This window comes from Heterocephalus glaber, unplaced genomic scaffold (assembly GCF_053883595.1).
Source record: "Heterocephalus glaber isolate CG9 unplaced genomic scaffold, H.glaber_assembly_v1.0 deba00001444, whole genome shotgun sequence".
In the NCBI taxonomy this organism is placed as follows: Eukaryota; Metazoa; Chordata; class Mammalia; order Rodentia; family Bathyergidae; genus Heterocephalus; species Heterocephalus glaber.
Window position 1 is genome coordinate 5,414,044 of NW_028258297.1, and position 26,133 is coordinate 5,440,176.

Below are 26,133 nucleotides of genomic sequence, written 5' to 3' on the forward strand. Positions count from 1 at the left end.
TGATTCCATTCATCATGGGGAGTTGGTACACGTACATCTTAATGCTTTTCATGTTCCTTTTCCCTCCCCTGCTACCCCCATCCCTGTCCCTTCTCCACCATGTCTTCCCAGCCTCTGCTAACCACTCTTCCATGCTCTTCTACAAAATCAACCTTTTTTTCCTCGTTACTAGGGATTGACCCCAGGGCCTTTGCACTGAGTTACATCCCCAACCCTTTTTTATTATTCATTCTGAGGCATGGTCTTGCTAAGTCCATAAGTACCCAGGCTGGGCTTGAACTTGCAATCATCCTGCCTCAGCCTCCCAGAGACCAACATTTTAGCTTCCAGGAAACCCTGAACTCCTACATCCTTCATCAGCATAGCGAGAGAGGCTGGGGTGCCTTATTTGCATAGTTTTTAAACACGCTGCTATGTTCTTTCAAAGCCTGAGTTAGAGGGTGAGCTGCCTGTGGGTGGGGCGGCTCCAGCTTCTCTCTGTTCCTAGACCCCCACCTTGGCCCAGAGTAAGCATTGCAGAGAGAACAGTGGCTTTGAAAATGCTTAGGCCAAGAATGTCAAATACCAAGTAGTCTCTGAAGTGGCTCTGTTTGTTTTTTTTTTTTGGTACTGAGGATCGAACTCAGGACCTGGCACTTACAGGCTCGGTGCCACTGAGCTAAATCCCTGGCCCTCCCAAAGTGGCTCTGGAGTAACCGTGTCCTGACAAAGTCCTACTGCGGCTTCCAATCCTGCCGTTGGTAGAAACCAAATCTGGAAGAGACCCAACAGGAAGAGGATGGCTCCCTGCAGCCTGCTCATTCCATGGCATTAAGAGGAATACTTTCAGATGATGATGATTATTTTTTTCATGCTGTCTTCAACTAAGTGTTTCTTGAATTGAATCGCTTCATATTCAAGTAATAAAAAGCACAACGGGCAGCCCATTTCTGGGTGATTATCTCACCCCTCAGGTGGTGTAATAAGGCACAGGGCCAGCACCCCGGCAGGCCTTATTGTTATTAGGAAGAGGATTTATGGGCAAAATAAAGAACATGTTTCCACGCCACAGCAGTAACCCCAGCAAGGCTGCCGTTACAGCAAAACCTGCGTCTGCCTGAAGAGTAGAGGCCACAGGGGACCACAGTTCCTCTCCTTCGTCACCAGCCACCTGGCCCTGGGTGGGCAGTGACTTCCTGCTGTCTTTGAGGATCTTATTAATTTTGTGTAAAGAGCCAGAAAAGCTCTAGCTCTTAACAACCATAGAGACTATCTGGGAGGAGCCCTTCCCCTGGACCCAGAGAGGAGGGGCTGGGGTCCTAGAACAGGGACACTCCACAGCCCTGCTCACCTGTGCAGGGGAAGAGCGGTCACCAATTGGACAGGGAGGGTCAGGAGTAGGCTTTCATAAATCTTAAATGCAATTTGGAGCTGGGTGTGGTGCACATCTATAATCCCAGTACTTGGGAGGGTGAGGCAGGAGAATTGCTGAGAGTTCAAGGCCAGTCTGGGCTACATAGCAAAACCCTGTCTCAAAGAAAAAAAAAAGAGCCAGAGTCCCTTGGAGCCCTATAGGTTCGCCTTCATTCAGCCTCTTGTTTTTCCTTTGTCATCTGTGTTGTTCCTTCCTAGTCTCCTTCAGATCTTTCTCAACATCCCCATTCTCTGCTGTTCCCTTGCTCACGTGGAACCTGCTCCCTGGCACAATTTATGAGTATTCTTTATTGTGTGTCTTTCATTGCTACAGAGCTGATCCATGAGGAGGAAGATTCTGCCTACTTTCGTTCCTGATTCCCAATCTCCCAGAGGGTGTTTAATAAATATCTGCTGCCTGTGCAAACACCTTCCAAGCCACACTCTCAGTAGAGTTCTGGAAATCTACCTGTGCTCTGCTTCTCTGGTTTCCATTCAGTTAAATTAGTCCTGTTCTAGAGGCTGCATGTGGGACTCACCAGTGTGAACCGTGTGCTGTTTGGAGATGGTTCGAGTGTAAGGATCAGGAGTCAGAAGTGGGGTCCCGGGGGGCTGCATTAAGAGGTACAGGGACCTTGGTCAGGTAGAGCTCATGCAAGTACTTAGGCGACCAGGGGCACTGCCCTTGAGGAGGATTAGTGCAGTTCTCATTGGATCCTGACGATCCAGAGAGAGCTAACTTTTAATAAGAAAGCGAGAGTGCTCCTGTATTGCCACATGCTCACCGCATCTTGTGTGCCCACGTCCTGACACCCATGGTGTGATGTGAAGATGCCCAGAGGCTCCATCAGGGACTGAGCACACGGGGTCTCCTGGACTTGGACTTTCCACCTCCGAAACTGCGAGCTAAATAAACCACTTTTCCTTATAAAGTACCTAGCCCCACATATGAAGTGTAATCAAAAAGTAGTGAATTTAAAGTTTATTTTTTAAAAAAATTAATTACAGTTAAAGACACATTGTCATCGATCCCCCTCAAAACACTCTCCCTCGCTCCAAACACATGCATCCCATTTTTCCTGCCACTTTCCAAAGCAGTTCTGGAAGCCCCTTTTTTGGAGTGTCTCTTGTTGCACTGTCATGGCTGGCTAAGTGTCCTGAATGCATTCAAAATGTTGACTTTGGGGAGGAGCCAGAAGTCACCCAGTGCCAGATCTGGTGAATAAGGTGGATGAGGACACAGTGTCACATTTTTACAAGCCTGCTTTTCTGTTGGGTAACACTCAGCAGTAGCATTCACAGAATTTGTGATCATACCTCAGAAAGACACTCACGAAAGAGCACTTCCAGACTTGCTTCAGAAAGTGGCAAGAATGATGGGATGAGTGTGTTTGAAATGAAGGGAGGACACTCAGTGGTATTAATGGCAATGTGTCTTTTGCTCTGATAATTTTTTAAAAATTTAAACACTTACTGTAGTTTTTGCTTATCACTTGCCTATCCAGTTATTTCAGCCCCATTTATTGAAAAATGGTCTTAGCCTTCTTGTCAAATATTAGTTCATGAGAAGTGTAAGGGTTTATATCTAGACTCTCAATTCTGGTCCATTCATCTCTGCCTGTCATTATGTCAGTTCACCGTTGCATTGTAGGAAGTTCCCAAATCAGGAAGTAAAAGTCCTCCAATTTTCTTCTTGTTTTTCAAGATTGTTTTGGGTCTGCTGCATTCTTTGAATCTCCACAGGAGCTGTATAATCACTGTGTCAATTTCTACAAGAAAGGCAGCAATCTGGGAGCAGTGCCGTCCTATCCATGAACATGAGATAGCTTTCCATTCATTCAGGTCTTATTTTTCTACAATATTTTGTGGTTTCTAGTGTACAAAACTTGTACTCCCTTTTGTTGAATCTATTCCCATGTTTTATTATTTTTGATGGTATTGTCAATGGATTTGCTTTCTTAATTTTATTTTCAGACTGTTCATTATAAGTATATCAAAATACAATTGATTTTGTATATTGATCTTCTGTCCCAAAACATCACTAGGCCTGTTTAGTCATTCTGATTGTGTGTACGTCTGGATTCCTTAGGATTTTCTATATGCACAATAGTATTACAAGTAGAGGTAATTTTCCTTCTTAGATGCCAATGGATTTTTTTTTCTTTTTCTTGTCTAAGTATTCTGGCTAGAACCTTCAGTACAATGTTGAATTGAAGTGGTGAGAGCAGATATTCTTTCTTTCTTCTTTCTTTTTCTTTTCAGTACTAGGGATTGAACCCAGGGCTGTCACACCAAGCTACATCCCTAGCTCTTTTTTATTTTTTATTTTGAGACAGGGTCTCTCTAAGTCATCCAGGCTAGCCTCAAACTTTTGATCCTCCTGCCTCAGCCTCCTGGAGTACTAAGATTCCAGGTGTGGAGCACCATGTAGTGCTGTATATATTGTTCTCCTGGTTCCTGATCATAAAGGGTGACACTTTTGATCTCTCATCAAGTATGGTTATTTGCCATCTGTGGGTTTTTCTTGGATGCATTTTGTTAGGTCCAAAAAATGCCTCTTATTCCTTACTTTGTTGAGTGTTTGTTGTTGTTTTACTACAAAAGGATATAAGATTTGTGAAGTGCTTTTTCAGCATTTATTGAGATAATCCTGTGTTCTTTGCCTGATTATACTACTAATATACTGAGTTTTGTATATTCAACCACCTTTGCATTCTTGGGATCAATCCCACTTGGTCATGCTGTGTGTGTTTTTTTTGGTATGTGGCTGGATTCAGCTGACTAGTATTTTGTTGAAAAATTTCCTTATATTCATGCAGTATATTAGTTTTTGGCTTTCATTTCTTCTGAATAGCATTGTCTGGTTTTGGTATCAGAATAATGCGGGCCTTATTAGGAAAAGAAGTCTTGGGAAGTGCTACCTATTCACATTCTCTCTCTCTCTCTCTTGCCCTCTCCCTCTCCCTGTGTGTGTGTGTGCATGTGTGCATGCACACGCGCACGTGTGTGTGTGTGTGTGTGGTGCTTGAGCTTGAATAACTTAGGGCAAGCACTCTATCACTGAGCTACACCTCCAGCATCATACTCTTCTATTGTATGGAAGAGTTTGTAATGCATTGGTTTTAATAATTGCTTAAATATTTGGTAGAATACTCTAGTGAACCCATCTGATCCTAGACTCTTTTTTTGCAGGAAATTTCTTGTATTCATTCAATCTCTTTATTTGTCATAGTTCTATCCAGACTTTCTGCTTCTTTTTTAGTCACTTTAAATAACCTGTGTCTTTGTAAGAATTTTTCTGTTTCATCTGAGTTACCAAAGTTGTTTGCACGTAAATGTTTAAAGAACTCCCTTATAGTCCTCCTTACTTCTACAATATCAGACAATATCCTCTTTATTTCTGTAATAATTCGAGTGTTCTCATTTTTTCTTGTCCCATCTAACTAAAAATCTGTCAATTTTGCTAATATTTAAAAAAAATTTTTATTTTACTAATATTTTAAAACAACTAACTTTTGTTTTGTTGGTTTTCTATGTTGTTTTTTCTGTTCTCAATTTTATTTATTTCTTTTCTAATCTTATTTCTTTCACTCTTCTCATTTTGGGTTTAGTTTACTTTTAGTTTTCTAGTTTCTTAAAGAAAGAAGCTCAGTCTATTAATTTGAGATTTTCTTGTAAAATGTAGACATATACATCTATCAATTTCTGTGTGTTGCATTAGCTGTATCCCATAAGTTTTATTATACTATCCCTTCCTTTTCATCAAAGTATTTGCTAACTTTTGTGATTTTTTTCTTTAACCCATTGATTATTTAGGACTACATTGTTTAATTTCCACATACTTGTGAATTATCCAATTTCCTTCTGTTATTAATTTCTAATTTCATTCCATTGTGGTTTGTGAACATATTTTGGTGATTCAAATCCTTTTAACTTTACAAGAGCTTGTTTTATGTCCTGACACATATCCGCCCTGGAGAAGGTTCTGTGTATTTGAGGAGAATGTGTGGCTCTCCTGACTGGTGGATGTGATCTTCAGATGTCTGTTTGGCCTACTTGTTTTTTAGTGTTATTCAAGTTTTCTACTTTCTTCATTATCATTTTCTAGATATTCTACCCATTATTAAACATGGATATGGAAGTGTCCAACTCTTATTGTTGAAAAGTCTGTTTCTCCTTTCAATTTTTATGAATTTCTGCTTTGTATATATTTGGGCTCTCCTCTTAGGTATATATGTGTTCACTTTACCTTCACGTATTCTTTCTTGAATGCTCTTCCTTTCTTTTGTTTTGTTTTGTTTTGTTTTGGTACCAGGGATCAAACTCGGGTCCTTGCGCTTGAGCAGCAGGCGGTGAAACCACCGAGCTAAATCCCCGGCCCTCTTCCTTTCTTTATACAGAACTAAGTATCTCACCCATATCATTTTCCTTTCTTTCTGAATAATTTATTTTAACAATTTTTGGGGAAGCAGGTCTGCTGGTGACAAACTCTGAAATTTTACTTGACCAAAACAGCCTTTATTTCTCCTTTACATTTCAAGGATAAATTTTTCTTGATAAATTTTCTAGAATTCTGGGTTGGTAGGGTTTTTTCTTCCAACACTTTAAAAATGTCTCACTGCACTCTTTTATTGCTTCCATAGTTCCTGGAGTTAAGTATTTATGGGCCATACTTTGTTTCTTTGCAAGTCTTATAATTTTTTGTTGAAAACTTGACATTTTAAATAATATGTGGCAACTATTGAAATCATATTCTCACTCCTTCCCATGTTTTTGCTGTTCATTGTTCACTTATTTAGTGACTTTTCTAAACTAACATTTAAAAGTCTATATTCTTCATTATGTGTGGCCACAAAGTCTCTGATTTGTTAGCTCAGTGGTCAGTTCATGATCAGACATCCTCTAAATGTCTGGCAAGAGCAAGTTTTCCAAATTTTGCCAAGTTGCTCTGTATTACTCTGTTTACAACTCTACCTTAGCCTCCACTTCCTGCTTGTGAGGACTATCAAGATTAGCCAGGGAGGAGAGTTTGGGGCCTCATTGGGTCTTTCCTTCTCAGGTCTGAGCATGCACAGAGCCCTGGGAATGCTCACAGCCCTGTGCATATGGGTGGCCTTCTAGGTTCCCAGGAATTTGTGGGAGCCTTTCAAAGCTGTGATGGACATCTCATTCATCAGCTTTTTTTTAATTTAAGCCTTTTGGCTGATTACTTGCCCTATTATCCAACTATTCAGGCAGCTGCAATTTTAAACTGTAGATGCCTCTACATTTTTTTCCCCCAATTGAATGCTTCTTTCCTGTAACCTGTTCTCATTGGGTAAGTTCTGAACCAGCTCAATAAAGACAGCTTTCTGATGGGATCTTTCATGGGAACATGGGGTCAGATAATGACAATTTTCTGGTAATGAGGCTTTGAGGGAGCTTCAACTCAGTTCTGTCCTCTCCTGTGACTGTCAGGATGCTGAGTTTTCTCTGCAGCTCCTGTTTTCAAGGCAACTAGCCTCTTGAGTTGTGGGTGGAGTGGGAATGCGGCAGATGAAAATGATGCAAAACTTTTTGATCATACTGAAATTTGGCCATTTTTCCCGAATAAATGCTACCCAGATTTCTGCCAGTCTTTTAGTTAAATTTCCAGGGATCTTAGCAGTTTTTGCAGAATTCTCATTGATCTGATGGAGGAGAGAGATTGCAGAGGCCCCCATGTCACAATTTGCTACTGTTGTTTCAGCCATGTCTCTGACCATGTCTCTGTTTATAGTGAAGAACTTCATGAGCACTCACAGGACCTGCACTGTCCACCCCTTGCTGCCCACGGAGAAGTCAGTCAGTGGTCATCCTACCCCAAAGCCTCTTTATTTTCCTGGTTTATCTCCTTTTTTATTTTATGAAAAAATAAAACAAAATTATTTTATAACAAAATAATAAGAGAATAACAATAGTTAATACACTGTGTATTGTTATCTTCAAAGTATTACTCAATAGTACAAGACATCAACTAAAAAGCTTCTCACAAAGAAGAGATATTAGCACAAAACTTTCTTTTCAATGATCTAAGAGAAACTAGTAGTATAAATGACATTTTCCTATTTTTGAAGTTTTTTGGATCTGCTAAAAGCAAAGAGTCCAAAATAACAATTTTGTGTTCACGTTAAGAATAGTCTTTGAAACCTTGGCCAACAGCTACAACCAGCAGCATTTTTATCTCTCCAACTGTCCTCTCAGAAAAGGAAGGGATGGGAAATTGGCCACATGTTGTGTGTGCTTTAAAATAATGTAATCTGTTTTCTTTTGTATCATAGGAATTTAATGAACAAAATGATGAACATACCAGGTGGGCATGCTTTGTATCCTCACACCCGAAAATTCACATGTTCAAGACCCCATTCTTCACCATGCAGAGTATATTCAAAGAATGGTTTCCAAAATATCTTCAGACCTTCTTCTTCACGTGAGTGTTCATTAGCAAATAAAAACACTAACAGTAGATATCACTTTTCAATACCTAATACATACCAAGGTCTGTCCAAAGATTTTGTGTGATGTTTAATCCTCATAATAATTCCATGAGTTAGGTTATATTATTATTCCTGTATTCTATATGGAGAAGCTGAGACATAGATTAATTAAGCCATTTGGCTAAAAGTTATAGGGTTCTAAAGTGAATGGGTCAGGCAGTCAAAAAATGGACAACTGATACTTCTCAATAGATACTTCTCAGAAGAAGTACAAATGGCCAATAAATACATGAAAAAATGTTCAACATTGTTGACTATTAGAGAAATACAAATTAAAACAACACTGAGATACCATCTTACTCCAGAAAGAAAGGCTATCATCAAGTAATCAAATAATAACAAATGCTGGGGAGAATGTGGGGAAAAAGGAAACTTTCTATATTGTTGGTGGGAATGTAAACTATGTAAACCACTATGGAAATCAGTGTGGAGAGTCCTCAAAAAACTAAAAATAGAAATTCTGTCCAACCCAGCTATTTCCCCTCTAGGTATCTTCCTGAAACAGTGAAAGCCATTGTATTACAGAATGCATGAACACCCATATTTATAGTATTTACAATTTACAATAGCTAAATCTATGGATGAACGAATAAAGAAAATGTGGTATTTACACACAATGGAGTACTATTCTGCTATAAAAAACATAAACTTGAAGCATTCATAAGTAAATGGATGTACCTTGGGATCATAATATTAAAATGAAATATCAGGAATATGAACTTAAATATTGCATGGTTTGTCTTGTATGAGAAACTCTCTTCCCTTCCCTCCCTCTTTCTCTCTCACCTCTGTGTGTGTGTGTGTGTGTGTGTGTGTGTGTGTGTATAATAGAGAAATAGGAAATAGGGAGATCTTTTTCAAATGCATGTGTTAAAAAAGAGACAGAGGGAGGAGGAGCCAAACCCAAAGGGAAGGGAAAGGGGATAGAAGAAGGAAAAAAATGAAAATAGAGGTTTTACAAATGGGAAGGGCACCATGATTTGGAAGGTGCAGGGGTAGAGAATAGGGGATGAAAAAGAAAGGGTTGAGATGTACTAAGTGCATGCACCAACTCCCCACCCTAAATGTGGTCACTAGGTCCTGCAAACATGTACTCATAAAAAATAAAAATAAAAAAATAAAGTAGATGGGTCAGAATTTGAACCCAGGCATTGTGATTTTAGGATCCACGAACTTAACTGCTATGTTAGAGAGGGTACTGATTTCATTCAGTGAAAAAAATTACTAGATTTTATTTTCTTTGAAAAGTTTTAGGTTAACAGAACATTTGAGCAGGAAGCACACAAGGGCTCCAACATCTTCTCCCTCCTCCCTCCAGTTTTCCCTGTTATTAGCATCTCATATTAGTGTGGTATATTTATTATGATTGATGAGTTAATATTGATATCTGAAGCCCATGTGACACATATATCCGAGTCCACAGCTTACATCAGAATTCACTTGTGGTGTTGTATATTCTATAGGTTGGAACAAATGTATAGGAAGACATGGACCCATCATTAGAGTATCATACAGAATATAGTAGTTTCACTCCCTTAAAAAACAGCACCCTGGGGTAGAGGATTTAGCTCAGTGATGCTGGCACCTGCCTGGCAAGCACAAGGTCCTGAGTTTGATCCCCAGTACTGGAAAAAAAACAAAGCTCAGCACCCTACCTATTCATCCTTTCCTCCCCATTTCCTCCTGACAGCCACTGGTATTTCTGTTGTCTCTATAGCAGTGTCTTTTTCTACAGTGTTCTACAGTTGTAGAACACAGTATGTAGCCTTTTCAGATTGGCCTTTCATTTTATACTGTGTTTCTCGCAAAATAAGACCTAACCAGAAATAAGCCCTTGCTGATTGTTACCACAGTGATAGCTAGTGTCATGTGGAAGATTATACCTCACTAATCTCTTGCTCAGTGGCTACTCTGTAAGGCAATCTCCAGTACTACCAAAAAAAGCAAGAGTGAAATGGGATCACCGAGTCAAAGTCATCTGTGTTCTTGGGGCTCTTATTGAATATTACCAAATTACCCACCAGGAAGTTGTATCTGTACATTTCTCCAATAGCACTTAACAGGTAAATGTTCATTGTTCATTTCCAAGTATCCAACACAGAATACCATCTTTTAAAATCCTGTCCATTTAATGTACAGAATAATATTCCATTGTGATTTTAATTCATATTTCTCCAATAATGATACTAACATTTATTCTTAAGCGTATTAGGCTTATGTCTTTTTCATCTGTGAGTTTTCTGTTCATATGTTTCATTTTCCTACTGTGGGTTGGTCTTTATTAGTGATTAATGTGAGCTCTCTTTGTATTAAAGATAGTAATACTTTACCTTGTGGGCCACAAGTATCTTTCTTTTTTATAATTTGCTTTTTGTTTTTGTTTTTTGTATTTGTATTTTGTAGAGGCTATGTTGTCTTTTCTCCAATGCATGGTTTTAGCCTCTTTTTAAAAAATCAGATGGTGATGCTTACATGAATTATTTCTGTGTGTCTGTTTTTATGCTAGTACCATGATGTTTCTTTGGGTTTTTTTGCTATTGTTGTATAGTATGTTTTGAAGTCAGGTATTGTGATACCTCCAGCATTGTTCTTTTTGCTCAGAAATGCTTTGTTTATTTTGGATCTTTTTTATTTCCATATGAATTTTTGCATTGTGTTTTCTAGTTCTGTGAAGAATGCCATTAGTACTTGATAGAGACTGCATTGAATCTGTAGATTGCTTTTAGTAATATGGCCATTTAACAATATTAATTGTGCTGATCCGTGAATATGGGAAGGTCTTTCTATTTTTCTAGTGCCTTCAATTTCTTTCTTGAATGTTTTGTAATTTTCATTTCAGAGGTCCTTCACCCCCTTGGTTAAGTTGTTTCCTAGATATTTAATTTTTTGAAGCTATTGTGAATGGAATTTAAAAAAATTTATTTCTCAGTAGGTTTGTTGATAGTGTATAGGAAAGCTACTGATTTTTATACAATGATTTTTGTATCCTGCCACTTTGCTGAATTTGCTTAACAGATCTAAAAGAGTTTTTAGGGTCTTGTAGGTAAAGGATCACATTATCCACAAATAGGACTGGTTTGACTTCTTATTTCCCTATTTGTATCCCTTTTATTTCTTTCTCTTGAATAACTGGTTAGCTAAAAATTCAAGTACTATATTGACCAAAAATGGTGAATGTGGACATCTTTGTCTGGCTCCATATTTTAAAGGAAAGGCTTTTCAGCTTTCTCCATTCATTATGATGTTGGCTGTGGGCTGTTTGTTTTTTTTTTTTTTTGGTACCGGAAATCGAACTCGAGACCTTGCACTTGCGAGGCAGGTGGCGGAACCACTGAGCTAAATCCCTGGTCCTGTGGGTTTGTTTTTTATTTTTATTTTTTATATTAAACTTGTAGTTTTATTCAGGTTTGATTTGGGTTTGTTTATTATACTGAAGTCTTTGGGACCTTTATCAGGAAGGATGTTGAATTTTGTTAAAGGCCTTTTCTGCACCTATTGAGACTATCATGTGATTTTTATCCTTAGGTCATTACATTTTAGTAAAGGGAACAACCCACCAAGAGATGTAATGATTGTAAACATATACACACTGAACATCAGTGCACTAAAATTTGTGAAATAAATGTTACTCAGAATAAAGGGGCAAATAGACCCTGATACAATTATAGTGGATGATTTCAGGACCACCTTGTCACAGATAGGTCAAACAGACACAACCCCCAAGAAACATGACAGTTAAACTATATTCTAGATTGAATGGACTTACCAGATACCCAGAGTATTCCATCCATCAACAGAATACACATTCTTTTTAGCACCTCATGGAACTTTCTCCAAAATAGACCATATTTTAGTCTGTAAAGCAAGTCTTATGAAATACAAAAATTGAAATAATCCCATACATCTTATCAGATCACAATGGAATAAAACTAAAATGAACTCAGAAGAAACTATACAAACACATGGAGATGGAACAATATGTTTTTGAATCATCAGTGGGTCATTGAGAAAATTCTTAGAATCAAATAAAAATGGCAACAAAACATACTGGAACATGTGGGCTCTACTAAAGGCAGCTTTAAGGCGAAAGTTTATAGCTATGAGTGAAAACCATTAGAAAACCAGAGTGATCTCAAGTAAATAACCTAATGATGTACTCAAGGCCTTAGAAAAATAAGAACAAACCAAACCCCAAATCAGTAGAAAGAAAGAATTAATAAATATCAGAGCTGAAACTAATGAAATAGAGACTACAAAAACCATAATAGAAAGGACTAATGAGTCAAAGAGCTGATTCTTTGAAAAGATAAACAACACTGATAAACTCTGAGCCAAACTAACCAAAAGAAAGAGACAGAAGACCTAAATTAATAAAATTAGAGATATAAAGGGGACATTACAACAGATACTGCTGAAGTCCACAAGATTATTAGGGACTATTTTGTAAACTTAATTTCAAAGAATTGGAAAATCTAGAAGAAATGGATAAATTTCTAGACATATATGACCTATCAAAAGGACATGAAAAAACAAGCAGTTCAATAACAAGCAATGAATTCAAAACAGTAATAAAAAGTCTCCCAGAAAGGAAGCGCCCAGGACTGGACAGATTTTTTTTTAAATTTTATTTTATTGGTACATTTTAGGTATACAATATAATGACATTCATCATTGGAAATTTGCACCTTTACATAATCTCTCTTGGTTCTTATTTTTCCCCTTCCCCTGCCCTCTCTTCAACCCCTCCATCCCTCCCTATTTACAAAGACTTTGTTTCCATTTTTCCACTTTCTCATATTAATTCCATTCCCTTCTTTCCTTCCCCTACCCCTTCCAATTTCCCTTCCCCTTTCTCCCTTTTCTTCCTGTTTCACATTATCTATTATACCTCTTAATCCTTATTTACACTTTCAGTTTCTCACACTAGAGAAACTATTTGGTATTTGTACATGTGTGTCCTATTTATTTCACTTAAGAATATCACCTCATTGTGCATCCATTTAGCTATAAATGTCTCTAATTTCTCATTTTTTATGGCTGAGTAGTACTCCATTTTATTAAAAAAACCACATTTTCTTTATCCAGTCTCCAGTTGATGGGCAACTGGGCTGTTTCCAGTTTTAGCTATTACAAATTGTGCTGCTATGAACACAGGTGCACATATATCACTGTGGTAAGATTCTCTTAATTCTTTGGGGAAGACACCCAGCAGGGGAATAGCTGGGTCAAATGGGACTTCCAGTCCTAGTTCTTTGAGATATCTCCATACTGATTTCCACAGTGGTTGCACCAAGGACTGGACAGATTTATGCTAAATTTTACCAGATCTTTAAAGAAAGACTTACACCAATTATCCTCAAACTTCCATGAAACAGGAAGAGAAGGAATGCTTTCAAATTCATTTTATGAAGCCAGTATCACCCTGATATCACAACCACATAAAGACTGAACAACAAAGAAAACTATACACCAACATCCTTAATAAGATGCATCCTTTGACAGATGCAAAAATCCTCAATAAAGTTCTTGTAAAGAGAATTCAGCAACACATTAGAAAAATCATACACCATTGTTTTTAATTTCTAGCTTTTTTATGTACACTTTCAAAAATAGTTTCTATTTCTTTGCTGAAATCTCACATAGGTTCAGCATCTCCTTGACTTTTTATTTAATCTTTTCAGCATGTTTCTCATTCTCAGTTTAAACATCAAATCATTTCTGTACTTGTTATGCTGTGGGTCTTCTTCTGGTGACTGTTTTGGTTCTTATTACATATTCTTTTCTTTTTTATCTGTCTTTTGATTGGAAAAAACAAACAAACTAATGCCAGACATTTGTGTAACAGACAGTAGAGACAGAAGTAGTATTTACCACCAGAAAGGGATGGCTCTTCTCCTCTCTGGCCTTGGTGAGGTAGTGATCCCTATGTAATCTCTAAGGGAAGCTGGGTCTTGGTTTTGTTGTAGTTGCACTTGGATGTAGGCTACACCTGGCCCCACATTCCTCCCTCAGCAGGGCTGGTATCTGAGCGCCTGTGACATCCAGAGGTCTCTGTGTTCCTTAGCCCAGCTGCCAGCTTGATGCATTGGAGGAAATTGCCCTCTGCTTCCCTGTGCACCTCCATTTTTGGAGGGATTTGGGGTTCTCTTTGATCTCCAGCTCTGTCCCTGGAGTTCCATAGGTCACACAATCTCTGTCCACCCTGTCTCCTGCCTTTAGCCTGCAGCTGGCCATCGGCATTCACTCAGCCAAGACCCCATGAGCTTCAGAGGGATTGGCCTCAGCTCTTCTTCTCTGTACCCAGTGAAGAGCCCTCAGGCTTGTACAAATCCCCGTGGCCTTGGGTGTATCACACATCTCTCCCACCACACACTCACCCTCTGGTGTTTCCTGATGTGTACCTGGCAAAGGCCCTGGTGTTTTAATCCACCCACACATGGCTGCTCAGTCCTGGGCTGCTTTTTTCTTACTCTATCTGCAATGTGTTTGCTTTTTCCTCAGCTGCTCTGCAGGTTAGAAGGATGCATCCTTCAGATAATCGAGATGTGGCTTGTTCTTTCTGGGATTCAGTTTCTTTGCAGGCTCAGATCTCTGATGGGTTTGGAAAGTATATCCATTTTTAGCTTATCCTGCTTGTTAGAGCAAGAGTGATGGTCTGTTGTGACTCTCTGGACCCTAAATGATATAGGAGTCCTGAAGGATGACATTGATTTGCACTCCCACCAGCCAGTTAGGGCGGCTTGGTAATTGCTTTCATTTTTGCCCTTAGAAACTACATTAGCCATGTGAAATAAAAAATTTTCCTTCAAGTAACTTCAAATAGTTTCAAGTCAACATTTTCTGCTACATTTAAATTATGTAGTGCAAATTGGGGCTCGTTGGAAAGCAACTAAAATATGCATGGAAAGTCCGAGAAAAGGTTTCAAGATGGAGGCATACATCTCAGGAAGGATGCCCACGTGACATAGGTGATAGGAGTGGTGTCATCAGATGATCCTCAATCATGTGGTTCCCCCATGTGACTCTCTTGCTTCTGAGTCTAAGTGAGAGAGGGGATGATGGGGCACCCCCATATTGCTGTGCATCCTCGAAGCTGTGGGAGACATCAGCTTCTCCTTCTTCCTCAGGACCCTGTGCTCCATCTCCTGCCTGTTTGCCCTCTCCTGAAGTGAACCCCCATGGGGCTCCACATCCTGAAATACCATCTGAGTTCCTAGCTGACTCCTCACCGAGCCCTGGACCACACAGCTGGCTGTCCCATGGGCCTTCTGCTGTAGTCTCATCTCCAGACAGCTCCCGCATGAGCTGCCAAAGGACCTCCCCATCCTGCACCTTTCTGCATGACCCAGGGCATTGTCATCTCATTGACCCGTGTCTTCAAGTCCAGCACTGAGCAGTTCTCCTTGATTTCATTTTGTTTCAAGACCTTGTCACTCCAGAACCCACAGATTCCATCCCCAATCAGTCCACTCCTTGTCCACATTCAAGGTGACCACCTGGCTCAAGCCATATCACCTCCTCTGGTCTTTGAGCACAGCCTTCTCTCTGGTCCTCTTCCTCCTTTCCTACCCGCTATAGTTCATTCTCTATGTAGCAGCCAGAATGATTTTTAAAAATACTCTAATATTGCTTCCTTTTTTTTTTTTTTTCCAGTACTGACGATTGAACTCAGGACCTTTTCACTGAGCCACAGTCCTTTTTTCATTTTTAATTTTGAGACAGGGCTTCACTAGGCTGCCTAGGCTGGGCTCGAACTTGCAATCTTTTGGCCTCAGCCTCCCAGAGTCCCGGGTTTACAGGCATGTGTCAGCATGCTGGGCTTGTTGCTTCCCTACTAATCCCAGCGACCCTTTCTGCTCTGTTTCCCTCCTGGCACACACTGTGCTGTCCCCTCTAGTTACATGCTGAGTGTTATAGTTTGTATCTAGATGTCCCCCCCCCACAGCCTCATACACTCATAGGTGGGGCTTTTCAGATGTGACTGGATTATGGGCATGTGATAACTGAATTAACTAGTATACTGATTGAATTAGCATAGTTCTAGGTGTGGCTAAATAGATTTACTGGAAATGGAAGATTCACCCTATTTGTGAGTGGCACCAACCAATAAGCATGTAGCCTAATAGAATAAAGAGGGAAGGGGAGGCTTGCTGCTTCCTGCATCCTGCCTACCCTGCCATGGACTGTTTCACTTCTATGATGTCCCTCTGCCATGTTGCCCTGTCTTAGATCCAGCTGACTATGGACTGTGAGCTAAAATAAACCAGCCTTTCCTTCTTTAATTTATGGGTGTTGGGTATTTTTTCCCAGCAATGAGACACTGAGCTCATTCTTGCTTAGGCTCTCTACCAGTTGCAATGGCTTCCCTTTGCAGATGTTGTTTACTTCTGCTTTTTGAATGGTTTTATTTCTATCATCCAGGTATGTCTTGGAGAGGACTTCCTAGACCCCCTCTCTCATCTCAAACAGCCCCTCACCACTGTGTTCCTGTCCCCCACTTAGCACCTGTCTTGCTGTCTCCACCACATGTGCCACTGTCTACCATTTCCTGAGGGCTTCCTGATGTCTCTGTTCCTTTTGCTCTTCTCACTGCTGGTTTGGAAGCTGCAGCTGCTCTTTCACTGTGGTGCCCTCCGTGCCAGCAGCAGTGGCTGAAAGGCAACAGGTGCACTCCTGAAAAGCCAGTATGTCGAGGGCCTCCTGTCTGTCCTGCCCACTTGGTGCACACTTCCCCATGTCTTGTAGGCTGCTGGCTTTCACACTGCATCTCCAGCCCCAACCTCCTCCAATCTCCAGATGGAGGACTCAGCTTTCAAATGATCATCCCCACTTAGCCATCTCTGCCTGAAGCCATGGGCTCTGCCACTGACTGTCCTTTCTTCTGTGCCAGGCAGCTTTTGCTGTGGACATATGACTCCAAACACAGTGACTTGGAGAACAGCAGACACACATTTTGTTCTCAGCTCTGGGGTTAGACAGGTCTCATGGCCAGGCATGAAGTGTAGACATTGAATGTGGCTGAAAGTGGGCTCACTTGATGCTTCACACCTGACGCCAGCTGTTGGCTGGAATGGAGACCTCCATGTAGCCTCTGCTTGTGGTTCCATGGCTTCCTCAGACCAAGGTGATGACACAGTATGAGTATTTTAAGAGGCCCAGGTGCCTCTGATGACCTAGTCTGGGAAATGCCGCATTCGGCTCTGGAATCACACATTCCCTATGCCATGGTGACATGGGTCCATTCTGCCATAGTCACAGGCACACCAGATTCAAGGGAACACATACATCCTGATCTTTTGGGGAAGAGCATTAAGATGACCTCGTAAGCAAGACACATGTGTTGTGGCTGCCTCAGAAGTAGCCACTACTTCATCTCCCACATTGCCCTGTCTTGGGGGAGCGTGACCACCCACTTGCCCAGCTGCCCAAGCCCCGTCCTCTTCCCCTGGCTCCTCAGCAGAGCAAATCCCATCTCTTGCTCATTCCTGTCCTTTGCTCTGTGACCACCCCATTGGGACAAACCTTGGTTACTACTGCCCAGCAGCTGGAATCACCCACAGGTCTGCACTGCCAAGCTCCTCCCCTCTTTCTTCCTCCTCACTGTGAATGGAAATGGGATTATGTCACTCTCTGGATGGAGGTCCCACTTTGGATCTGCCACCCAGAGCCTGAGGCCTGAAGACAGGGCTGCCCATGCTTCAGCTCCTGTGGATGCTTCCAGTCCCAACTCTTGGTTGCTGACTCCTCTGATGATTTCTGCTCCTGCCTGTTCTCAGGTGCCTGAGCTCTATAACACCCAACCTCCAGCCCCACTCCCTGCTCATAGGGACACTGCTGCAGTTGAAGTGTCCTCATATTCTGCTGAGAAGCCTTCCCTGAGACCCTCCACCTTGTCACCCCAAGCCAACCAGCCCTTCTCCCAGGTCCCCAGTGGTCTCCATAGATGCCTAACACCCATCTCTTCTCCTCAGTGCCCTGTCCTGGCTCCCTGACCACCTCCCTCAAGGAGGCAGTGGGCACTGAGATCAAGGAGCATCCCCAGCCCCTTCAGGCCTTGTTGTCCTCAGCACCAAGGAGAGGCAAGGACTGAGGGTGACCAGCACAGCTGTGGCCTGGGTCATAGTGGTCCCAGGACCTAACCTCACAAGGACAGGGCAAGGGCCAATCGCTGCAGTGTGACAGGGTGCTAGACTAATCAACCCCTGTACCACTCAGTTGGGAGCTCCAGCTCAGGGCCTGCTGTGCTGGGAGGAGATCCCTAACTACCTTCAGGATAGCCTCAAGTTGACACCGAGATCCTGTCCTTGAGTCTCTGACCTGGCCCAGGGCACCCAATGTCTACAGCTATCACTGCCTTCGGGCTGGAAATGTTCAATGGCTTGATGAGAAATTCTCATCCCAAGGGAAATAATGGGAACCGACCGTCCCCAGCTCCTTCCATGAATAATATTGGAAAGATGAGTCAGCAGTGAAGTTGTGTAACATATATCCCCAGCTTCTGGGTAAGGAATGGCACTGAATGAACAATGATTGTCAAGCTTTTACAGTAAATATGAGAGATGTGCCAAGCACCCACGACTTTTAGCCTTCCCTTTCGTAGCTGGTTGTAGAAGATCAGATTGGATAATCACATCTTCATGCTCACTGTGGTGATGGGCACCACATTCACCTGTTTCTACAGCTCTTGTCTGAAGTGGAGGAGAGGAAGGCCCATTACCTGTCACCTCCCAGTGATGATGCTCAGACCCCTGGGACCTAAAACATGAGTTGGGACCCTGCCTTCCAGGCCGATCAAAGCCCTGCACGCTTGCTTAGAGGATTCTAAACATTCCTTTTCAGGTCTAGGGATTCACTCCTCTTTTCCTAGGAAGAGAAATGGGTTTAAGAATCACCTGTGGTTTTTTCCCTCAAAAATTGGGAAAGCCATGACAGGTGAATATAGTCCTTTAAAGATTGATTTGAATAATGTTAACTCTTAGCTAAATATTCTTCCAATACTCATGTTTTTCTTCTAATATCCTAATAGAGAAGATTATCTTTGTCTCTTGTTTGTTTTTTTCCCCCTTACTAGTGACATTAATGTTATTCTGTACCAAATTTCATAGGAGAAAAATGACTGTAGATTTTCCATTACAAACCACCCAATGATTGGACACAGAAACCTAAATTTAGCAGAAGAAATGCCCCTTGGTTCAGTGCAAAGGTTTTTATTTAATCTCTTAGCTTTATACATTTTTAATTAATTGCTGTATCCCTTTTACAGCCTCAGCTGCTGCAAATCCAATACTGTCCTTCTTAGATGTTAAGCGGATTTTATTTCAAAAAATCACTGACAAAAAGGATGAATTGAAAAAAGCCTTCCAGCTGCTCGATGCTAGTCAGAACCTGACAGTGACAAGAAGTGAACTGAGGAGGATCATCACCACCTTCCTGCTCCCACTCACCAAGGAGCAGTTCCAGGATGTGCTGGCCCAGGTACATGTGGTGACTGCTCGGGACCTCTTCTGACCTCTCTCCCTCGGTCACCAAGGAGCAGTTGAAGTCATGCATGTTTCTCATAATTTCCTCAGTTGAGTTCTGGCCAGTGTGAATGGCCAAGATCATCTTTGGCTTGGTCATACTTTGCATGCAGAAGTGCCACATGTTTTCTTCTAGTTTTTCTTTCCTTTAAAGCTTTCTTAAACCAGTATTTGGTCAATTTACATTTTGGAATTTAGAATTTTGGCAAGTACCCTTGCATCAAAGGGTATCAGGCATTTCCCATATATGCCTGCCAATGCACTGGGAGTCCATATATATCATACACAGGCCACCCTGGAGTAGCTCATGGCCTAGAGAGGCGGGTCTGAGATGGTGGCCAGGGCTGGGCCAGTGTCATTACATGGTGCCCAAGAGCTGAGGTGGGTGAGCTGTCTGTGAATGAAGGGTGGTAGTGCTAGAAAGCTATTTTTTGTTTTGTTTTGTTTTTTGAGACAGGGTCTCACTATGTAGTTCAGGCTATCCTTGAACTCACTGTGTAGCCTAGGCTGGCCTCTAACTCACAGTGATATGCTGCGACCTGCACAGTGTAGGGTCCAAAGCCGGGGAGAGTAGTGGGAGATGAAGAAAATTGAAGAAATAACAAGAAAGAAAGATACATAGCAAGCTTATGCTTGAAAGTTGGGACCAGCTGGAAACATAGCTTGTCGGGAGCTAATGGCTGCCTGGAGCACCACACACTCTTTATTTATAGTGGAAGGCAAACAGGAAGAGAAGGCGGGACAAAGAGTGCTGTGTGGCCTACATGGCCTAGGTGAAACGTAGCATGATTGTTTCGTGATGGTGGATGAGCAGGAAGGGAACAGGGAAGGATACACAATGTACCTGTCTCCTGGGTCTGTGCTATCCAGAGTCTACAATATTTGTGTCTATTTGACTCTAATCTATGGAGGAGAAAGGGAGTAGGGAGGAGGCAAAGGGCTATGTTCAGGCTCAGCCCGAGGCAGTGATCCTCCTGCCTCAGCCTTCCAGGTGCCAGGATTACAGGTGTGCACCACCACAGCTGGCTCTGGAAGGCTCATTACGCATAGGCAGAGAGAACAACCGTAGAAAAGCTGGGTGCTTGCATAGCTTGCTTTGTGAATTCAGACAGCCCAATGGAGTCTTTTCTATTTTCAGTGAAGGCTATGGGTCAGGTTGTGGCTAGAAGAGCCAGCCCGGAAGAGCACTTTGTGAAAGAGCTTGGTCTTTGTCCTGGAGGTGGTAGGGAACTCATGAGGCTTTGCATCAGGGGTGTGGAGGAGGAGGGCTGTGGCCAGCCAGTGGTGTGGACCCCACCAGGGTAATGGGAGGACTGAAACTTTCACAGTCCAGGTTCTCGGGCCTGTAGGAAAGAAATATGAAATGCAGTGGGAATTAAACCTTCTCCAAATTAGTCTCTAAGGATCAACATAGCAGTGATGAATGCGAAACAGTTGGGCTGGAATATCAGCACTGTTCCTTCTAAATCAATGACTGAATTTGTACATGCACACAGACATGTGCGCACACATGCACAGACAAACATGGATACTACTCATTTGTTCTGTTCATTCTCAACAGTCTGGCTTCACACTATTTCATAGAACTTAAAAGTCTGTTTCTTTTTAGAATTGGTTGCATGACCCAACCCAACCCAACTTGCATACTTTCTACATATGATAATGTATGTGTCCTGCAAACAAATGGTTCAGTGAATTTTAGATATTCCCAAATTTCAGTCTTCAACTGATCTCTCTCTCTCTCTCTCTCTCTCTCTCTCTCTCTCTCTCTCTCTCTCTCTCTCTCTCTCTCTCCTCATTTCTTTTGTGCTTTCCATGTTATTGTTCATTTTCTCTTGTCTTCAATTTTGTCTTATCCTGAATTGGGGAGATTTTCAGCTGTATTTCCTCAAATTGTTTCTTCCTAACTGTATCTTCTCTTAGACATTTGATACTGTCTCACTGGTGGCTGAAGCTCCGTTTATTTTTTTGAAATATTTTGTTCTATTTTTCAGATTGGATAATATCTATTGATCTAGCTTCAAATTTACTCACTTCTTTTTACCCTCTTCACTCTGCTATGAGTTGGTGAATTTTTCATTTTCGACATTGTGTATTGTGGCTCTAGGATTTCCATTTGTGTTTTTTTTTTCTGTGTTACTGGTAATTGAACCCAGGGGCCCCACATATGCTAGGCAAGTGCTCTACCACTGAACTATATCCCTAGCATCTTTCATTTTTTATTCTGAGTCAGAGTCTTTCTAAGTTGTCAAGGCTGGCTTTGAACTTGCCATTCTCCAGTCTCAGCCTCCTAAGTAGCTGGGATCACAAGCACATGCCACCATGTCTGGCTCACTTGGTTCCGTCTTATAATTTCTGTTTACCTGCTTACATTCTCTGCTTTTTCTTCAGTGATGAACACATTTCTCTTAACCCATTGAGCACAGTTAAAATAGCAGCTTTAATGTCCTTGTCTGATAAGTCTAAAATGTTGTTCATCTCAGAGTTGGCCTGGGTTGATTATCTTTTCCCTTGAGGAGGGTCATATTTCTGTGGTTTATATTTGAGCATATTTGGGTAATATCCCAGCCTGGAGCTGTCCAAAGGAAATATGTATGAGCCATATATGTGATTTAAAATTTACTAATAGCCACATTAAAAGATAAAAGTTAATGAAATTAACTTTAATGACGGTTTAACCAAATGTATCCAAAATATTATTTCAATATATAATCACTGTTAACATTGTTAATAAGACATTTAGCATTCTTGTCATGTATTAAGTCTTCAAATGTGGCAGATACTTTCCACTTAAGCCGACTTCAATCTAGACAACTACATTTTCATTTGAAATACTTAATATTGTGATTTCATAAAATTTACAGTTGCCATAGCAGATTCGCACACTCAACTGTTCCAAACATACTTAAATGTTTTCCAATAACTGAATCAATATAATTGTTAAATTTTAAATTAATTAATAAAAGAGTTTGGTAAATCATTCAGATTGGCCACCTGTTCCCTCACCACCGTGGTGCTGTGCATGAGGGGCGCTGTGAAGAGTCGGGTCCACCACAGTCCTCTGAGGACTGGATCCTGTGACTCTCCGCTGGTGCTCTCCTCTCAAACCAGACGGAATCACAAGGCAGAATCAAAGGAGAACTGAGCTAGAGTATTTATTGTAGAGTGAAAGCAGAAAGCAGCATTCATTGTAAAGGAGAAGCAGAAAGCCCTTGTTTGGGAGGAGGACCCAAACAGGTTCACAGGGACCCGCTGTCTAGGATTTTCATTAAAAAAAAAAAGACTACACTGATCTAAAATTATCAACACAAATAGAACAAAGACTTTTTTAGAGAGGCATGAATAGCGTATTCCTGGACAAGAAAATCCCACCAGCCGCTTGTTTGTTGAGCCTCCAGTGCTCGCGTCCTTTGTGGAATCTTCCCGACTCTCTCTGTGGCTCGGCTCCTGCTTGGCTGCCGGTCCTGTCTGTGGGACCCTTTGCCAGAACCCTCCCCGTACTCCCTCCACTTATGGGCCAGTGTTACTCTGAGAAGTTCTTTCACCTTCCCCCAGGGCCCCGCGCGTTCCGGTACACATCAGGTCTCACAGAAACTGATTGTTTAAATTACTGTTGGGAGCCTCTTATTAGGTAAGGAAAATGAGACCCAACCTTTCAAAAATGGAACCTAAGCCCAAACATGCCTGTGGGGAGGACTCAAGGTTTGTTCTCCCCGGGTCTCTTTCTATCTCCCTGCCTCAGATACTTCTGCTTTGACAGGGAGTTGACTTGTGAACTCTGTCTTGCCTGCAGTGGGCATAGCTCCAATCTCAGTTCAATCCATTTATCCTTAGTTGAGCCTCTCTGGGTCAGACCTGCACGTGCATGATTCAGTGACCAGCTAGATCCTTGGACAGAGTTTTAACCAGAAAGGAGTTATCTTCCTCTCATTCTCAAGTGAGAGGAATCACATTTTCTAGTGGCTGTGGTCACTTTGAGTTTTGAGTGTTTGGGGTTTTAACCACTCTGCTGGCACAGACAGTGGCCTGCCCTCCAGCTAAAAGCCACTAAGAATGGGAAACTCTCCATTCCTGCATCTTCTCCTAACTTTTGACCTCACTCTAAATCTCTGCCACAACTTCTTAGCTTTCCTATCTCTTCCGAGCAATCATAAAGCTACAGGGAAGTTGGAATTACAGTGCAAAGAACGAATTTTTCCCAAACTATTTGGGAGTAAATTTGTTCCTTTACCTTCAAGTAATTTAGAATTTCCTTCAAACAAGAACACCATGCTCTGACAGCCACAATGCAACTATGAAAATAGAGATGTCAACGTTAACTTAGCACTCGAATCTCAGCCCAGATGCCAGCAGGATTTCTCAGTTGTCCCACAAAGGCCTCGTAGGATCCGGGTCACAAGTGTGCTTTGCATTTGGTTTTCACATCTCTTTCATCACCTTCAGTCTAGAACAGTTCTTCGGTCTGTCCTTGGCTTTGGTGACCTTGGCACATGGAGCTGGCTCTTCTGTGGAGTGGCCCAGCCTGGGTTTGGCTAGTGTTTCCCGGTGGCCACACGCAGGTTGGCGTCTTGGCAGAAATGTCACAGCAGCGAGGCCATGGGATTGCTCGGCTTTTCCTGTTGTAGGCACTTTGTCATTAATACAGATTCTGTGAGCAAAACTTAGGAATTAGTAAATATCCCATTTTTCATCTAACTTTCAGTTTATCCATTTATTGTTTATATAGTTGCAGGGACTCAAGATTTCCTAGTAAGTGGGTCCATTACTTTCTTTCTTTTGGTGTTCGGATGATCCCAACGTGGCTGCTGGCAGCCCTCCAAGGCTGATTTCTGTGTCCTTTTGATGTCCTCATTCCTTGAGCCCTTCTTTGCTTCCTAAGAGATCCCAAGCTCATCCATACTTCCCTTGCTCTGGTCTTAGAATCATCCATTTTACCCTAGAGACCTGGTTCCTTGGAGTGGAAGAAGACGTGGAAAAGCCAGATCTGGGCACTGGGTGGTGGGTGCCATCAGGAGGCGGCTGCTCCCACGCCCCCTGGTGGACACAGCTCTGGGGACACCCCCCCCCCCACTGTCTCCACATGAATATCTGTTTACATCTGTATTTATTTCTGTGGCATTCTTTATGTATTGAAAACCCTGAGTTCACACCAATACCGTCAGCTCTAATCCAATCCTCTGGGGTCATTCTGATCTTTCCCTCTCCCTGGTTGTATCTGCCCTCACGGAGTGAGAAATTTCTTCTGTTATCTTTGGTGTGTTTGCTTGTTTGATCAATCTCCTGTTCTGTGACTCATCTCTTACCACCAGCACTTCCTGTCGCCCTCTGCACTCGCTGTGACAATGCCACCCTCACCCCGTGGCCCCTTCTCAATACCATGGCTCCTAAGACCTCAGACACTGTTCTCCTCTGCCCCCTCAGACAACTATAGCACTGGTGCCTTAGGGATGGAGAAGGGAGACAAATAACTTTTCTCCTCCCTTTTTAAATGTTTTCCTTTTATTTGCCCCTAGAATTGCACAAATAAAACACATTGCTTTTTTTCTATGCCACCCTTTATTGTTATCTCCATTTTTTTTTTTTTTTTTGGTACGGGGATCGAACTCGGGTCCTTGAGCTTGCGCAGTAGGTGGCGAAAACACTGAGCTAAATCCCTGGCCCGTTATCTCCATTTTTATTTATTTTTGTTTTTTAAAAATAAATTTTATGTTATTTTATCCCAGTCCCCTCTCAAGTCCCCTCCCCTCCCTGTGTACAAAAGCTTTGTTTCCATTTTTCCTTCTATTTTCACTTCTTTTCTTGTCCCTTCCTTCCTTCCTCCCTCCCTCCCTCCTCCCTTGTTCCCCTTCCCATTTGAACACTGTCTTCCCATTTCCTAATATCTGTTACATTTTTTTATCTGTTACATTTTAGTCCTTATTTCCATGTTCAGTTTCTCACACCAGAGAAACAATGCAGTATTTAAACGTGTGTGTCCAATTTATTTCACTTCGGAGTATCACCTCAATGTACATCCATTTAGCTATAAATGTTTGAAGCTCATCTGTTATCTCCATTTTTAACAACAGCTTTAAGTTTGTAATTTATATATAATAACTTCACCTTTTTAACATGTATAAATCAGTGTTTTAAAAATTTTTATTTATTCACTTATATTTTGGTACTGGGGATTGAATCCAGGGACTTTGCACTGAGTAAATCTCCAGCTGTTTTTTTTTTTTTTTTCATTTTTTATTTTGAGACAGAATCTTGCTAAGTCACAAAGCTGCCCAGTTTGGGCTTGAATTTGGCATCCTTCTGCCTCAGCCTCCCAGAGTGCTGGGATGACAGGGGTGCATCACCACACCCAGGTGTATGCTTGTGAATATATTACTACTACCTAATTTGAGAACCATTTTATCATCCCAAAAAGAAGCCCTGTACTCATTAGCAGTTACTCCCATTTTCTCCTACCTATACCTGAAAACAGCTAATCTCCTGTTTGCCCTTGTAGAATCCAAATATTTCATATGAACGAATGATACAATACAAGATCTTCTGCATCTGGCTTCTTTCAGTATGTTTTCTAGGTTCACCCATGTTGTAGCATAAACCAATCCTTCATTCTTTTTATGGCCAAAGAGCAGTCCACTGTGTGAACATTGTGTTTGCCCATTCATTAGCTGATGGACTTTGAATTGTTTTCACTTTCTGACTTTTGTGGCTGG

The 26,133-nt window shown here is 41.6% G+C and overlaps 1 protein-coding gene across 1 annotated transcript in view; it reads left to right on the top strand.

The window, feature by feature from the left end:
* The window catches only part of Efcab6 (EF-hand calcium binding domain 6), a 237,435-nt gene that overhangs the window by 11,850 nt on the left and 199,452 nt on the right, over window positions 1-26,133 (top strand). Inside the window, 2 exon segments of the mRNA XM_087213738.1 lie at window positions 7,692-7,840; window positions 19,171-19,382. Of these exon segments, the coding sequence (XP_087069864.1) occupies window positions 7,692-7,840; window positions 19,171-19,382 (361 nt within the window).